Raw genomic sequence first — 17,999 nt, 5'->3', positions numbered from 1 at the left:
TCGATTTAAAGGTTGCGTGTCACGTCCCCTCCCTGGTTATACTTTTTTCATTTTCCCTTGTTACTCTTAATGTCTGCCTTTTTATTGATCAGTGAATCATGAGCCTTATTTACACCTGGCTGAAGGTCAGTGAGATGAATCAGTTCTCTCTCTCTCTCTCTCTCTCTCTCTCCCCCCCTCTCTCTCTCTGAGGTAGGCAGTCAAAGCTGTCAGGCCGTATTTAAAAGCCCAGCGGCTGGGGAGCTGCTCTGTTATAGAAAACCAATATAAGCAATGACAGGTCGTCCATACACAGGGGCAACCAAATGCACCGGGGACGTTCATAAAGCAGTAGAGTTGACATATACATAAGTAGAGGGAACATTTCAGTTCAGCTACCTTCATTCTCCATTCCTGTGTCACCCCTCGGTGTCAAAGAGTGTCCCGGAGACCTCTACCATTGTTTGTTTAGTGCTTCATTCTCTCGTTCTTGGCTCTGACAGCTGCTAAACTTTGGGCTGTCCTCAGACCAACCGTGGCGCCTTCAGCGCAAAGTCGGGAACGATGTAAATCAGTACGTTGCACCCGTTCTCAAAGTACACACTAACTTACGACCGATCGATGATGTCGTCAGAAAATGCTGACATCGTGTTGATGATGTACATGGTCATACGCAAATGCAGTTCCATTGAACACGTTGCCACTTACATTGGCGAAGCGGCATAAACGTGACGCAAAACTCAGGTAATCCGTGAAGCCAATGGGTCAGGTTGGCTGAAGCCAGTCCCCCCCACACCCACAGAGATTCGATGTATCCTACGCAGACACAGAAACCGTTGGTCCAACCGAACTGCTACTCTGCATTGCACACCCCCCGGCCATTTGGGGGATACACTGCAAGTTGCAAAATTACGCCCAGGACAGACAAAAAACACGCAGATTTAGTGAATTCATAGACAGACAGACAGATAGATGTTACAAAAGGCCAACATATGGTTTCACGGTGTTCACCTTGGGGGAGGTAATCTTGACGTAGACAATAATGGGGGCCAGGGAGGTCTTGCCCAGCTGGGACGGATGGTTGATGGTGTCAGCATCCAGCACCACGAGCTGCAGGGTTCGAGCCAGCTCAAAGATCCGCTCGATCTCACTCTGGACTTCGGCTGAAAGGGGAGGGCAGGAGTCAACACGTGCATGAGATGAGATCACACTTGTTGGGGCGTGTGAGGTTACAGGGTTGATGCTAAAATACGCCATGTGACCAGCCTTTCGCGCGAGAGAGAAAATGGATTACTGCAGTGATTCTCAACCTCTTCAATTTCAAGGACTCAATTTGATAAAGATCAGGTCACAGACCTCCCAATTGACACAATTGTTATTTATCTCTGGGAGCTCAGTCTGCACTGTAAACTCCTCAGCGTTTATTTAACTCTGAGAGTGAACAAATGGAACCAAATGGTCCATTGGTTTCCATTTGTACACTCTCACAGTTACAGATCCGTAATAGGTCCACTTGGACCCCAGGGTTGTCCCCAGACCTAATGTTGAGAACCAGAGTATTACTGTACATGTACTGTAAATGCAGGTAACCGTGAAGATTTTCTGAGGCAGCTAAGTGTTGATTTATTTCCAAGAAGCCCTCACAGCATAGGAAATCATTCTTGCAGTAACATTGTTGAACAGTGCGACGTTTCTAACACTTAATTACATCCCATCTCTGAGAGCTACGCTCATTAATTTGTTTCTGAAAATGTTACCCACAGGCCGGATTTAATAATTGGTGCACAAACAATTACGCTCGATTTCCCTCTTTTTCAAACAAACACACTGCACTATTTCAAACACAAATCCTATTTGGATGTGATACGGTAAATCATTTACTCCGATGAAGGGTCCGGCCGAAACGCGTCAGCCTGACGTAGCTTGATTAAAGATAAATGCATTTGAGTCAAGCCTTTTCATCGTTGGAGTGCTGCTATTCCCACTTCTTGTGTTGATGGTTTATTTACATGGTACAATAATAGCTTAAAATGAAATGCAAAAGGCTGTACTGTAAAGGCTGTACTGTATCATTGCGGCACTATGTAACCTTTTTTTGTATTCATAAAATTGAATTTTGTCCAATCTATATGGTAGAGTATGTTAATTCAATATACAATATGGTTGTATTTTGTCTCCATGCTCTTCTATCGAGACATTTAGATTGTGTCAAAGGTCACGTCTCACCTAGACACAGGATCTGATACACATTTTGACCTGATGGCCAAGATTCAATTTATCCCCTGAGCAAGCAGGCCGGCTCTATTAGCTCAATGGCAAAAAAATTGCAGCACTTGCCTAGGAAACATAGTTCAAATCCAGGGTAGAAGAGGAAAGTTGCATAGTGCAGCTTTAAACCAACACCCAGTCCAGTCCACAGTCCAAAAGACAATGATCGCTCAAGAAGGCTTCCAGTTAAAAGCTTGGAGCTTATAATAACGTGAGGTGAAACGTTAGCTCTAAATATGTCTCAGTCCTGATGTATCTTTAAAGAGAAGGGCAGTCCATTTTGAATTCATGCTGTACTTCTTCTTCGGCACGGCAGTGCACCGCTGCAAGTAGCCGAGGCTCTTAGGTATTGTTGTCCTGACTCGGAGTGACATTAAACATTGACAATATGGACCGAGCTTGTAGATCTGCTGCTTTTGATGCTTTTGTGTGACACTGTAGTATGATCATGTAAGTCCCCAGAAAAAGTAGTTAATACAGCGTCACAATCATTTTAACCACTTTATCCATTTATACATTGGCCATAATTTTTTTTGCAGATCTACAAGTTCGAGAGCTTGTGCATCTGCTATTTTTGAAAAATATCGAATTTTCTTTTTTACACAAATCTTCTCTTCAGGGGGTCCCAAGTATGCAAAATACATATCAATTTGGCAGTGGTGTAAAGTAACTAAGTACATTTACTTAAGTACTGTACTTTTTTTTAGGTATTTGTACTTTACTTACTTTACTTTACTACTCCACTACATCTCGGATCCAAATATTGTACTTTTACTCCACTACAATGATTTGAAAACTTACTAGTTACTTTGTAGATTTTGATTATTATTACAGAACATACATTACCCACTTCAGCCCTATATACATTTTGGCCATTTGAAAATAGCCGATCTACAAGCTCACAATGCGTCGCATTGTGAGCTTGTGGATCTGCTATTTTCCAAAAATATATATACATTTGAAAACTTGTGAAATGGGACATTCTGCATAATGAGTACTTTAACTTTTGGTACTTTAAGTACATTTTGATGCCAATACTTTTATACTTTTACTCAAGTACATTTTGAATTCCGGACTTTTACTTAACAAATGTCCGTAATTTTTCCACCACTGCAATTTGGGTGTCCTTGGCACGAATAGGTTTGAGGGAACGCCTATGGTCTATTCCAGTGGTTCTCAGAGTTCATGGACTTGTTGTTGCCTCCTCCAACATCTCTATCAGAGGAGTCTACACATCTGGAGCGGTCTACACATCTGGAGCTGCGTGCTGCATCTGCTGCTCACACAGTGATAGCATGTGAAGATTATAGTGCCGTTGCTCCCGTCGGTCTTGACCTCTGTGAGACCCCCACTCAGGAATGTGTTTGATTGTAATCGCAGCTCGACCCCAATCAACCCCTGGTTCAAATGAGACCATTCTTGGACTTGTTATCTGGCAACTCCAATTAGTACTTTACTTTAGTAAAGTATTCAATAGTACAAATTACGAAGTACATTTTCTATTTTATATCAATGCATTGGCGCATAAAATGTTTGACATTTTCCCAGAAATGTTCAAAAAACATTAATAATAGTGAAAAAAGTCAAAAAACTGTACTGTACTAAAGTAAATATACTGTGGCACTGTTCCCCACTGTTATCTGGCGTGCTTCGATCCCCCCACCCCCACCTTTCCCCCACTATCTCTCATTCCAAACAGAAACCTAACTCACGACCCAAAGACCACTCTGGGTTTTTCTTGGCTCTGACATATCCACTGTTTAGAGTTTCTATAATTGCTTCCTTCCTTTTTTGCATAATATGAGCTGCTTTCCTTGAAAAACATTATGCATCAAACCCTGCAGATGTTAGCAGGCAGTGGTGGAAGAAGTACTCACATTTTTTACTTGAGTAAAAGTATATACTGGTATTCAGAATTTACTTTAGTAAAAGTACAAAAGTATTGGCAAAAGTATTGGCACCAAAATATACTACCAAAGTACCAAAAGTAAAAGTACTCATTATGCAGAATGTCCCATTTCAAGTTTTCAAAATGTATAAAAATGTTTTTGAAAATAGCAGATCTACGATGCGTTGTGAGCTTGTGGATTGGCTATTTTCAAATAGCCGAAATATATATACATAGAGCTTAAGTGGTTAATGTATGTTTAGTAATAAAAAAGTTTTCAAATAATTGTAGAGGAGTAAAAGTACAATATTATCCTCTGAGATGTAGTGGGATAGAAGTAAAAGTATTGACAATTGTAAATACTGAAGAAAGAAAAAAAATACCTAAAGATTTTACTTAAGAACAGTACTTGTACAGTAAATGTGCTTAGTTACTTTAAACCACTGGAAAGGCAGGCAGTCTTTTTTCTTCTGGAACAACCTACCCAAGTTTGAGCGTGTGTTGGAGCGTTCTATGATGGCGTGCTTGCTAGGATTGTTCAGTACCGAACGTTTGGCAAGAGAGATGTCCGCCGTGACTCGAGTGATCGATATCCTGAGGAACAGAGGAAAGAAACACAGACAAATACTTGGTTACCCAGAGATGATGATGATGATGATGATGATGATTTTACACACTAAATGAACATCATAAACACTTTGACAGAGAAACTGTTGCAGATCAATAATGATCATGATGAGCAGAGCAGTCTGGAGGGAGCAGGGAGAGGAGGTGTGGGTTTGTTAGATCAGTGGTTCTCAAAGATCAGGGGTCCTTGAGGGGTCTCCAGGGGGTCCCCAGCAAAATGAGTTAATAACCACTTTAACCTTATATACATCGGATATTTGAAAAGCTCTCAACGCGTCAGCTTGTAGATCTTTGTTGGTTCGTTTTTTTACTTGAAAAAGTTTGACAAATTTGGAAACATTTTTGAAACATTTTAACATAACATAAAATAAATTACATAAAATGAAGTTACTGTCCCTGGCAAAAAAATATAATTCAGATGGGTCCTTGAAAAAGTTTAAGAAACTAGTGTGTTAAATCAGTGGTTCTCAACCTTTTGGGGGGGGGGGTCCCGAGATGACATTTAAGTGACAATTTAATGACCTTTAGATAATATTTATCTGTGGAACCGAGTCGAACAAAATGTAATGCCTCAACTCCTGCATTTCAAGTGCTTATCAGGGTAGGGGGGTTGCAGTTCAAATAGGATTATTTGGGGGGTCAAGGCCTGAAAAGGTTGAGAACCAGTGTGTTAAATCATATTGCCAGGAGTGATTAAAGGGGGGGAGAACAGAATTCACTGCAGCTGCCAATGAGCTGAGTGGCTGTGGGTGGTGTATGTTGTGTAACTTTATGGCCTCTCAGCTCTGGACAGGGTGGACGGGACAAAGACCAAAAACTCAGGGACTGAACACTCTGTGAGGACAATCCCATCCTGCACTGCTCCAGGGCCCACTAATGCCTATTAAGGACATGGAGAGGGCCTATTTAAAGAAGCTGCACACATCTCCAGGCCAAACAAACTTGTTACACACTCCCCTCTGCAAAACCTCAGGGGACAGCTAAATACCAGCCTATCTAGTATGAGAGAGAGGGAGAGAGAGAGGGGGGGAGAGAACAAGCGGGAAAGGGGGATATAAAATGGTATGAGAAGTCTAGGTTTGAAATTTACCTTCCCTCAAATCGGTGTTTCAAAAAGTCAAAGAGTGCTTTTTGCATCATGTCTGTTACCTGTGAACAAAAAAAGTCACATTTTGAGAAACAATGGAGATGGCAACCCCTAGCTTCCGCTATGCATGCATGATGTATGCTGCCATCACCATGTGTACACACAAGACGGCGGCTGGTGGATTTTTCCTCAAGTAGTGCTACACCAAAAATTAAGCCAACAATAACATGTACTATATTGTTATCACACTAGTTTATTTTGATAGGCCCTGCCCTAGTAATGGTCATTCATTTGTGAAAGACAGACATGGCATGAGCAAAACATGACTAAGTACTACACCTTTTTGTACTTATAGGCTAATAATTAAATACTGCTGTATTATATAATTCATATCCATTCACTGCAACAACAACAGACCAGAAGTTATTTTGTTTTGTATTATTTTTTACAATCCACGTAAGCATTTTGGTATGAAAACCAGCAATCTTAATCCTGTATCACACAAACCAAACCGCGTGTGTATAGATATCTATGCCCTAGGCGCAGAAAACCTGCGCTCACGGAAGCCCCGTTCACTTGCATTGAAGAGTGAACACGTATGTGTGAAATTAACATTGCGAGTCTATAGTAAAGATTTTTGCGTAGAACGTTTTTTTATCTACATTTTATGGCAGATTATACATTTCACTCACTAGTCATTAACTATATAATATTTATACATCAAAAGTAGCAGATCTGCAAGCTCAAAATGTGGCGCGAAAGTTAAGAGTTTTGGACATGAGATGAGGTTTCCATCCGACAGAGACGATATACAGTATATTTTATTCTCTGGACCATGCTGAATAGTGCTGATGATTTCCTGTATGACCAACTAGAGTATCTCAGTATCCGTGTTGTTGTCGTGTGCTGTGAGATTATCTACCATGGAGGTGGAGGTGTCAGAGAAGTATTTTACGATGTACCTCGTAGCCTTTCAGTGACGGACCAACCAGAACCACGGGCCGCATGGAAGGCACCACATCGTATGGAGGAATGTGTTCCGTCTGGAGAGAGCAAGGAGAGGCAAGAAAAGGTTTTAACAGTCAACATCACAATGGAACACTTCTGGGTGGGGGGCCAAAAAAGCTATTTAAAACACAGTACACAGTAAGTCTGGAGTGTTACTTTAACTCTGAGACCCTTTAGGTTAATTTCTCATAGTTAAATTATCACTCCGGATTTGGCTGTGCCATGGCTGGAACATTTCACAGAACATGAAGTGAAGGGTCTCAACAAGGTTCCCAACAAAACAAAAGAGATTAGTTTTTTAATAACAAATGCTACTAAAAACCTTTGGATTTGGGGGGGGGTCTTATTAAGTCAACATTAATATTGTTATCGTCGGGCAGAAACCTTGTATCTCCATATTTCAACGTTTTTTTCGTGAATTGAATGCCCTACTTCTACACACAAATAGTGAAAATAGCCGATCTACATGCTCACAACGTGCGATGTGACGCGTCGTGAGCATGTAGGTCGGCTCGGCTATTTTCACTATTTTAAAATGTTAAAAAAAAGGAACGGGTTTGGACATACAAGGTTTACACCAACAGTGACGATATGCTGTTGTGGATGAAAATCTTAATGCAACTTCTGAAAAGAAGAAGGCTCCGTGACAATGACAATGGAATTTGAGGAAGTTGTGGAATGTTGAGACGGATTCACTCATATCCTTCGTCATCGGTGTCATCAAAGCATTCCATAAGAGTACAGAAGTCTTGACGTCACTCGCTCATTCCCTGGGTCAGGGAAGTAATTTCTCTAAGGAAAATAACGAATTAATAAGAATTGTGGTCCAAAAATAAACAAATCGTCTCGGCGATATTATCAGGGAGGTGGCTCTGTAAAGTTTATGATAGTCGGTAGCGGTAGCGTTTTCTTGCCGTCAGTCAAACGGTCGGGCTCATTTGTCTATTTTTGGAACACAGTTCGTATATGCCGCGATATTAAACATGTCCATGGGAATTCTGAATGGGGGGGGGGGGGCGTGACCCAGGTAGGATGTGTAAATTACGTCAGACTTCGGTGCTCTATTGGAAGCAATGTTACAGGAAGAGGTTATCAGACAGGGGAAAACACACGTAGAAGATCTACAGCAGCTTACGACAGAAAGAGACACAGCACTGTTAGTTAGGACCGCATGGGAGCTCAGTGTGTAACAGCTTCAATTTATTCTAACCGATTAAGACCCGAGACCAATTCTACAAATGTCTTCTAAATCCTAACAGTTTTCTGAAAAACTTGGTGCTCAAAACATGTCAAGGACCCCCAAATCAAAATATGTTGTTCCAGGGACCTCGGGAAGCAAAGATTTGAGTTAAAAATGTTAGCTTAAAAAAAAATAAAAAAATAAAATATATATATATATATATATATATATATATATATATATATATATATATATATTCAAAGATTTGCACACATTTTCACTGTTAAAAAAAAAGTAGCAGATCTACAAGCTCATAGTGTGGCACGAAGTGACGCGTTGTGAGCTTGTATATCTGCTACCCGACCAAACGATGGGGCACAGCTGCCAGGAATTGAACCCACATATCTGCAGTGGTGGGTGAGCATTTTACCTCTTGGGTTCCTAAATTTTAGTTTGCATTTAGTTTGACTCGGTTCCACAGATAAATATTGTGAAAATAGAGCGAACTACAAGCTCACAGCGCCTCACACTGCAAGGCGTTGTGAGCTTGCAGATTGTCTATTTTCACAATGTTTGCCTCTTTCTTACGTAATATTTGACAATTTGTCCGAAAAGGTCTTAAAAGTCCTTACATTTTCACTTTAGAAATGTGCAGATAGGCTGCCCTCTATACACTTATACTGTATGTTGGTTTGTTTACTGTTGAGTGTGAAAGCAATGTTGCACATTAAGCTAATCATCTGGGGACCCCCCCAAAATAAATTGGGGAACCCTCCTGGGAATAGCCAACATATAAATGGATAAAGTGGTTAAAATGATTGGGATGCTTCATTAACTACTTTTTCTGGGGACCCCCTGGAGATGGAAGATTCCATTTATCCCCACGAGCAAACAGGCCGGCTCTATTAGCTCAATGGTAAAAAATTTCAGCAAAGCAGGAACCCAGGTTCAAATCCGGGGTAGAAGAGGAAAGTTACAGTGCAGCTTTAAGTTATTCATTCATAATGAATGAAGTTTGGGTCCACACCTGTGACTATCGGTCTCATAGCCGTGTGACAGAGAGGTAGGCTATGTTTGAAAGGGTTCAAAGGTATGAGAACTCTGGAGAGCGCTGGTGGAACAAACAATGTGTTCCCTCTCTGCAGCAGTGACCGGGCATGATCGTGCAAGCAAAGTCTAAGCTCTGCAGGAAACAGCAATGACACCTGTGGAAAATGAATAGAGGGCGGTTTCTACCCCCCACTGGGACTGCTAAGTTGTCACACCAGCATATCACAGCTTGTACCTGTGTGTGTGAGTGAGTGAGTGACTGACAAATATTGTATACCCTCTTTTTTTCTTTTCTAAAATTTAGAGTAGCCAATTATTTTTTTTTACCCCTTTTTCTCCCCAATTTAGTCGTTATGCCAATTGATTCCTCTCCACACACATTTCTGTTTTGTCACTGCTGTCTCACCTGCCAGTTAGGAGCCCCCACCGGGAGGACATAGAGCCTTCGTCGTACTCCTCCCAACCAACACTCTGCGCTGACAGGTGCCGCCCCAGCCCGTCAGAATACGTGCAATGACCAATATCAGCTTCCCCCGCCCGGCTTCCCTCCCTTCCCCGAACACGGTACAATTGTGTTCGTGTAGTAGACGCACCACGATGAATTCGAACCCACAACCTCCGTGGTGGTGGGTGACTTTTAGCCTGGTAAACCCTCCCTCCGGAAATCTCATTTCCATTTGATTCCAGGAGTGAGTCTGGCCTGATAGCCCATTGTGGGGGTTTCTAGTGGAATTACCAACTAACCGAGCCTATCAGCGTCGTCTCTCATCGTTCTGTGATTGACAGCGACAGTTGGCCAATCAGGTGGCGAGTCCGAGTGAGCCCGAATGGGACCGAGTGCAGCCGTCAAAAATGGAACGATCCGCCATTGTTCCTGTGGCCACACAGGAACACTTTTTACTTTCGGTTTTAAAACGCTCTCTAACTTCTTTTTTGAGGCACGGAATTTAGTTTTAAGATATCGTTTGGATAGAATGTAGTTGTTTAACTTCATATATGTGGTCAATTAATCATGACAGAGCCTATTTAAAAAAAAATGTTTAGAGAACCAGCAGGGGCGGGCAGTGACAGGCATGTATCCGAATAAGGCAACCTATTTTGGGCATGGCCGTCTCAAAAGTCCCGTTGCGTCAGATTAGTCTGGTGAACTGCTGATTGGCTGAAGGGGAAAAACGATCATTGGCTGAAGGGGTTGTCAGTCAACGGTATTACTCCCGCCCAACTCCAGCCCACAGCCAATATTGCAGAATGGGCGATCAGGCCAGACTCACTCCTGGAATCAAATGGAAATGAGATTTCCGGAGGGAGGGTTTACCAGGCTAAGGGACTTTACCATTTGCGCAAATACTGTATACCCTCTTGATTCTCGATTGCAAGTTGTATTAACCACTTTCAACCTGGTGCGCCCCTATTTTGGGCAGGTCATAGATGAGACAAAACAAATTGTAAAACAAAATGAAGAGAGTAAACGACAAGGTTAACAAGGTTTGTCCCAAGAAGTCACAATATGCATTTTAGGAAGTGAGAGTGTACACAATATTTGATTATTTTTCCAATCATCAGTCTTTTGTCCTTATGTAGTAGAGTAGCCCGGCCTGAATCCCAGAAGATTAATATCTTCCTTGGTTAGGGAGGATTCCCCTTTGGATGACCGATAATTGTTAATTGACTGATGAAAAATGAGTCATGTTGTGTCGTAATCGAATCGTGAGGCCAGTGCCGATGCGCACCTCTAATCAAGTATGGCATTAATTTACGGGAAAGAAAACTCAAAAAGTTAGAATATGGAGATTTCTGCCCGACAGCGACGACTTGCATCTTATGGAGCTCTTTCTCTCTATCATGGATATCTAAGATATTTTATCAACAGACTGCATCTTGTGTATCCCAAGGGATAGTCTATACAGCAGTGATTCCCAAACCCATTTGTGGGTTGTAGATTTTTATGGGTCACGACAACCTTTTTTTCTCCGTTTACTACATAAAGAAAATATTATTTCAAAAGATCAACATTTTCAGAAAAGGCAGAGATTGAAGAGATTTCGAAATAATTTCATGAATGCTTTTAAAAAAAGATCTAAGAAATTCTGTACATCTAAAAGAAAAACTAGAAAGAACTACCGATTTGCAAGCACACAACACGCAGTGAAGCGACGCGTTGTGAGCTTGTAGATCTGCTATTTTCACTAGTTTGGGTCCGGGGGGAAGACATCAAATTTCTCTTTTGGGTCTCGAGCTAAATAGTTTGGGAGCCACTGGTCTATAGTGTCCTACATACACCACCCGGCCCGGATGTCAGAAGCTAAGTTTATCCATAGGCTGAGAATACGTGTCCTTTGTCTCTCCCGCTTCTCTTTATGGTCTCTTTATGACGTATTTTTCTGTGTACCTAGAATCTGTCTCAGTCAGTTGCCTCTCATTTTTCCTCATCGCCCCCTCCCCGCTCTCTTTCATGTTCCTTAAATGGGTCTGACATCTGCTGTCACTGGGCTCCCCTTGGGAAGTTTCGTTTTACATCAGAGCACAAGAACTGGTGAAAGATGCTTGCTTTCTGTTGACTAACATGACGCTATTATTGGACGATGTTGTTCCTGTGAAATACGTCAGTTACCCTTCAGTCCCTTGGTTTGAGAACAACATTTTAAGTTTATGGAAAAAGGGTCTTATTTGCTGCTGTCATTGTAGCTACAACTCAGATCAGAAAATGTCAATGATTCAAGACCAGATAGACCATGCTTAAGCTTTACGTATGCACTGCAAAAAACAATAACATAAAATAATGTAGGTGCCCTTTACATGAGAAAAAAATACTTACATAACATAAAGCATAATGCAAAAAAAACATATTACGTTGTTCTCCCCTTCTGGTTTGGAAATAACAGAGGTTACAATAGCAGAATGTTAGTGTACTCCTCTGGCCTATTAACCACTTAATAAACTAATACTTGTAGAGATGCTATTTTCACCAAATGTTAGCCCCAGAATAATGATGCTAGGGTTTGAGTGGTGATCTGTAAATCTGTACACACTGAGGTCCCACTAAATACGGATATAAACAAACAAGCAAACAAGCAAAACAAACACAAACAAAAGGACAACAAATATAGAGATCACAGCACCGGTGAGTAGGGGAGAAGGGGGGGGTGTCAGTAAGGAAGAGTAACACTGCAGAGGTACATCCCAAAGTTCAACCCCCCCCCCCCCTGCTCTGCACCCCAACTTACCGACTTGGTGGGCCTCTGCTTAGCTATGGTAAGGTGGAAGAGGAGGAGGAGAAAGAGAGAGAGAGAGAGAGAGAGAGGTTAAGAACATGCATGCACAGACGGACGAGGACGGTGGAGGAAGGACACGTGGACATGTAGATAAGAACGGACACTAAGTGAGCAGCCACAGGCATTTTTCCGTCAGAGCCGTGCGGACGGACGGACGGACAGAGGAAAAGAGAGGAGGGCGAGGGCTGGCACAGTGCCCTGGTTTACCTTCTTAAAGAAGGCCATTCGTTTCTCTTTTGCTAGGGGTGACAAGACGGCATTTGGACTGGCTCTAGGGGAGCGCAGGTGGACTGGTGGACTGGCTCTAGGGGAGCGCAGGTGGACTGGTGGACTGGATCTAGGGGAGCGCAGGTGGACTGGTGGAAGTTCATGTTCCTCGGGATCTAAGCCTGTGGCGTCTATGTCAATGGCTACACACGCACACAGACAAACAGGACCACCGTCATACACAGGCCAATGGGCTATGAAAGCGGAGGACTGATAACAGAACGTATAGCTTACTGCATAGATAGAGCACATTTAAAACCATATTAATGGCGACAAAAACACAAAATGGAGAGGCCAACAATATACAGTATATATAGCTACACCAAAAAACGTAATGACTCAGCATGAATTTAAGCAGTAAAACATACCTTCACCTTCCGCAACTTTTTTAATTGATCAGCTGTTAAGTTATCAGTAACTAAAAGCTCACGTAGCGGGAATTCAGGACGTTTCCCTATATTAGTGCAACATTTGAGTAAAAAGGAAAGGATTTGAGTCAGGAAAGACATTAAGAACTCACCAGAAGAAGGAGGGGTAGATTTCCGCGAGTTGGGAATGACTTCACCTAAACTAGAGGATGAGTTTGCTCCCAACTTGCTGCAAAAGAGAGACATTTTGTCACAATAATTTTGCATTCGGTCACAGTAAAGCCTTGAGTAAAAGGTCTTTTCACAAGGGAAGTGACTGGCAGGACTAATAATTCATTTTCTGAGGCCAGTGTTCAGGTAGGGGGGCTCGCGCAAACTGACAGGCGTAGCGACAAGTAGGGTTGGGATCCGGAACCGGATGAACCGGATCCAACATGAGAACTTTTAAATTTCAAGGACCATCATAACTCTGGGAGTGTACAAATGGAACCGGGTCCATTGGGTTCCATTTGTACACTCCCAGAGTTACACACCTGCAATGGTCCATTTTGAACCCCCTATAGGAATCGTTTAAGGAGGAACCTTTAAGGAATCGGACTGTTGTCGTGAGCTATTCTTGGTGTGCGACAAAGGCACGCAACTGAGTATAAATCAGGCCTAAGCATCAAGTTCGATTTTTTTCATGAGCTCCTTGGCAAGAGACTGGGGTTGTGTGAGAGTCAGTGGTTCCCAACCTTGTCTGGCCACACAGACAGCCCAAAGAGAATGTTTATTTTAATGATCAATCAATCGATGGTGTTTTGACAGGAATCTGATCAATGGAACTAATATAGTATACTTTAAGTATACTATATGTATCAGTATCACAATGAAAACACATTTTTCAATTATTTATTTAAATATTAATGTTATACTATCATCAGAATCTTAGTGTTTGGCAATTATTTGGGGGCTGGGAATCGCTGGACCTATGAGTCAGTCGGTTGCCATGGTGACCGGGCAACGGAGCGGAGACGACTGGCCGGTCCGTACCTGACGAGGAACTTGCCGTGCTTGGTTCTCTGCTCCTGCAGAATGCGAGTGTGTTCGATCTTCACAGGACTGGGGATGAACCCGATTTCACAGCCTTCCTTCACAAGACGTCCTATCCACCAGTCATTGTTGAATTTCTACACATGGTGGATGGTGGTGGGGGGGGGGGGATTTGGGACACATTGTCACTTCAAGAGGTCTTATATCCGGTAGTGAATTATTTACTTACATCTCCGGTTATCCAACCGTAGTTACCAGTTTGTTTATTGTAAACATGTAAACATGACCCTCAGCATTCTCTTCAGTATATATGTTACAGGTAAATTGGCATTCCAGGTAAATTGGAAAAGAAGCGCTTGTTTTCACCGCCCCCCAGGCAATTCTGTAGAACCAACGCTAGAGGGCAATGCAAGCCAGACATGAGTCCCACACCACACACGCACGCATGCACACACGCACAAACGAGCACGCACACACGCATGTGCGCGCACACACATACACACACACACACACACCGAACAGCCTTATTCCATGCAGTTGAAGCACAAGGGGGCGAGCCTGAGGAGGCGGGGCTGGCGGGCTATGTTAGTGCAGTGAGTGGCAGTTGGGGCAAACCATAGAGGGGCAAACGCAGTCCCCACAACATCATTTACGATTCTATGCCTATCGGTACATAACTCGGACGGCGCTTAGTCGACTAGCAGACCATCGGCCGGTCGTCGCGGGCACTCGCGCCTGGAGGCGCTCGGGCGCGCCTCCTTGGCCTCAAGGTCTGCTGAGTCGGCGCGCCTCCGTCATGGTCCAAAACTATACTTTATCGGCGAAAAAAGGTAGTCCGCGGTTGTTTGAAAAAGTAATGTCCCAAGGGGAGTCAAACCCAGACTCCCAGTAATAGTGGATGGGGAGTCCAATGATTATCGAAGTGCGCCACTGAGGCCAGTATGTATGCATATCCATGTTGTCGTCCTTGTTCTCGCATCGCAGCCCCGCCCGAGCCTAAAAACAAGCGCTCCACTTCCAATTTCCCTGGAATGCCAATTTACCTGTGACATATACGCCTAATCATTAACACATTTTAACAATGTATTCATGTCCACATAAAGGAGAGCATACAAGGACACAAATAATAAAAAGGTACAGTTAAGGTTACCAAAGAAAATAGAGTCTGCACACTGGTAATGCTGAAAAAGCGTTTTATTGTATTTTTATTGTGTTGTCAACGATCGAAACGATTGAAACGATCAATCAGATCTTCATCAGGTCATATACCTAGATCTGATGGATCGAAACGTTAACAACGCAATAAAAATACAGCAGAGCTTTTCCAGCATTACCAGTGTAGACTCTATTTTCTTTTGTGATGCTTTCTGCTTGTCTTGCACCTGGGCCACAGATGTCCGTGCACTACCTTCCTCATCACAGTTACGCGTACATTCACAAAATTATGGCATTTCTTCATGATACAATAAGCATGTCGCTCACAAGTAACAGCGTCTCCGCCATATGTGGCGGGCTGCCAATTATAGCAGAGACGGCACAATACTCTGCCAGCCCTTTTGCCTCCTTTTTGGGCATCCCAAGTTGTTGAAACCCTCTGACAACCAGTCTGTGGGTATAATGTCCTAGGCTGCCAAATATAAAAACAAATAGTCTGCACCTATAGCCCAGCTCTGAGATGGTACGTAGAAGTGGTTGGTATTTAATGACCTTGGTCATAAAAGCTTCCTCTAGGCTAGGGTCAAAGGTGCAGGCTATCTCTAACACACACACACACACACACACACAACGCGCAAGCAGACACGCAAGCACACAAACACGCACGCACGCACAACCCCACGCACACACACACACGCGCACGCATGCATACGCACTGACAACAGTCTCCAATACTGTTTTCATGTTGTGTTTGTAATCGTTCTATATTCTGTTTCCAAAAATACAGTGACAGAAAATGCCCCAAAGCAGTCCTGATACCGTGAAGACAAAGGAAACATGAGAATATTTGCAGATTCTATTGTATTCACCCTCAGCATTCTCTCGAGTATAAACCTAATCATCACCCTTTGTCGTTATCATCGTCATCAGCATCATCATCATCATCATCATCACAATAATAATAATTAATATCAAACAAGCCAAAGTGACCGAATGACCTTCTTACCTCTTTGACGTGGAGGAAGTCTTTAGCCTCAAAGGAGATGGCCATACCCGGAACAGGGACGTCATCGTCATGACTGGCGCTGTAGTTGACGTTTGTGCGGACGGCAAACGCAACCGGTTTAGTCTGGTGGAAGAAGAGGTGGAAAAACATTAGGCTTTTGCTGTGTACAATTTGTTATTTTATTATAATTATTTTAATAGCGTCTGATTCTAGTAATAATATGCTTAATTTTTTTCATATCGTCTGTTAGGTGGAAACCTCATATGGCCACAACTGTTACTTTTCAGGATTCAAATAAAAAAATAGCAAAAGTAGCAGATCTACAAGCTCAAAAGGTGTAAACCTAACCCAGGGCGGGATGCATGCATGCTGTGACTCATCTTCACCCAGGCGGGAGGGATATCTCTCTATGAATGATGCCGATGCACTGTGACTCACTCCGCTATGGGCTTAAACCACTGAATATGTCACAACAAGAGAATGTGACACGATCTATGATGCCGATTGGGCGCTAAATGGCCCAGTCATGTAGAACCACACCAGTAAAACCAGACAGGTTTCTTTTTTCTTACTATAGTTTTACTTACCGTACCTTGTGTATACTGGCGAGTTAACGACAGGCAACGGCACTCACTGTAAATGGTTCATAAATCTGGTCTGGGATCTTTTACAATGGGCCAAATCAATATTGGTCTTTCCCATCAAGTCAACTGTGACCTTCCTTCCTCTCTGGGAACGGCAGTCAGTCCATTTGGATAATACATAAACCTAATGAAATGTTTTCTCTGTCCTTCCAACAAAACGGCTTTATGCTGCTGATCGATCCGGCTCCTTAATCCATTAAAACCGGGAACGCATCCGTGTCAGATCTACAAGCTCATCCGTGTCAGATCTACAAGCTCATAGCGCGGCATGAACATGTAGATCTGCTATTTTTTTTTTAATCGTGAAAAGGTGTGCAAATCTTTGAATATATATATATTTTTAAGCGAACATTTGTAACTCAAATCTTTACTTCTGGGGGGGGGGGGGGGGTCCCTGGGACAAAATACTTTTACAAATGTTTGCTTTAAAAATATATATATTTTCCAAGATTTGCAAAAAAAAACATGCTAAAAAATAATAGCGGATCTACAAGCTCATAGCGCGGCACTCTATGAGCTTGTATATCTGCTATTTTTTAATAGCCAAAGAAATCTAAAAACGACAGAGATGGGTTCCCGGATTGAATGGGTTAATGCGTCGTAGGCACAAAGGCAACATACATATTTGGACTACAACTACGACAGCAAATCTCTGCCTCATAGTAAAGACATAATACTTCCTGTGAAAAAGAGGATTTGGTAAAGACCGACTGGGTATTCTTGACATAAAAACTAAATCGAATCATGTGGATCACTTCATGTGGCCAGCTGGTGAATGATGTCCGTCATCAGTCGTCTACGACATATCTTTTATGATATCACTCTAAATTTGGGCTAAGGTTTCAGCCTGGTCAGAGCCCAGTGGTGGAAGAAGTCCTGACATTTTTTTTCTTAAGTAAAAGTATCAATACTGCAATGTAGAAATACTCAGTAAAAGTCCGGAATAAGAAATTTACAAGAGTAAAAGTACAAGTATTAATGAAAATGTACTTAAAGTACCAAAAGTAGAAAGTACTCATTATGCAGAATGTCCCATTTCACAAATGTATAAAATGTATAAAAATCTTTTGAAAATAGCAGATCTACAAGATTTACAAGATCACAAGCCGATGCGACGCATCCAAAAACTGTTACTTTTCAGCGACGCATCGGCTATTTTCAAATGGCC

The 17,999-nt window shown here is 42.4% G+C and overlaps 1 protein-coding gene across 3 annotated transcripts in view; it reads right to left on the bottom strand.

Annotated features, from left to right (window-relative positions):
* Window positions 1–17,999, bottom strand: part of cacnb2a (calcium channel, voltage-dependent, beta 2a) — a 110,495-nt gene that overhangs the window by 8,959 nt on the left and 83,537 nt on the right. For 2 of the 3 annotated variants that reach the window (XM_080417825.1, XM_080417826.1), the window contains 8 exons: window positions 16,188–16,310; window positions 14,027–14,163; window positions 13,147–13,223; window positions 12,567–12,769; window positions 6,812–6,892; window positions 5,853–5,911; window positions 4,620–4,729; window positions 991–1,142 (listed from right to left, as the gene is read on the bottom strand). In XM_080417825.1, coding sequence (XP_080273951.1) covers window positions 991–1,142; window positions 4,620–4,729; window positions 5,853–5,911; window positions 6,812–6,892; window positions 12,567–12,769; window positions 13,147–13,223; window positions 14,027–14,163; window positions 16,188–16,310 — 942 coding nt within the window. Of the gene's footprint in view, window positions 1–990; window positions 1,143–4,619; window positions 4,730–5,852; window positions 5,912–6,811; window positions 6,893–12,311; window positions 12,335–12,566; window positions 12,770–13,146; window positions 13,224–14,026; window positions 14,164–16,187; window positions 16,311–17,999 lie in introns of all 3 variants that reach the window. The other variant, XM_080417827.1, reaches the window with a different exon arrangement.

The sequence above is a fragment of the Gymnoscopelus braueri genome (assembly GCF_963280865.1).
Source record: "Gymnoscopelus braueri genome assembly, chromosome: 21".
Lineage (NCBI taxonomy): Eukaryota > Metazoa > Chordata > Actinopteri > Myctophiformes > Myctophidae > Gymnoscopelus > Gymnoscopelus braueri.
Note: the sequence above shows the minus strand (reverse complement) of the source record. Positions and strands in the feature narration are given on the sequence as shown.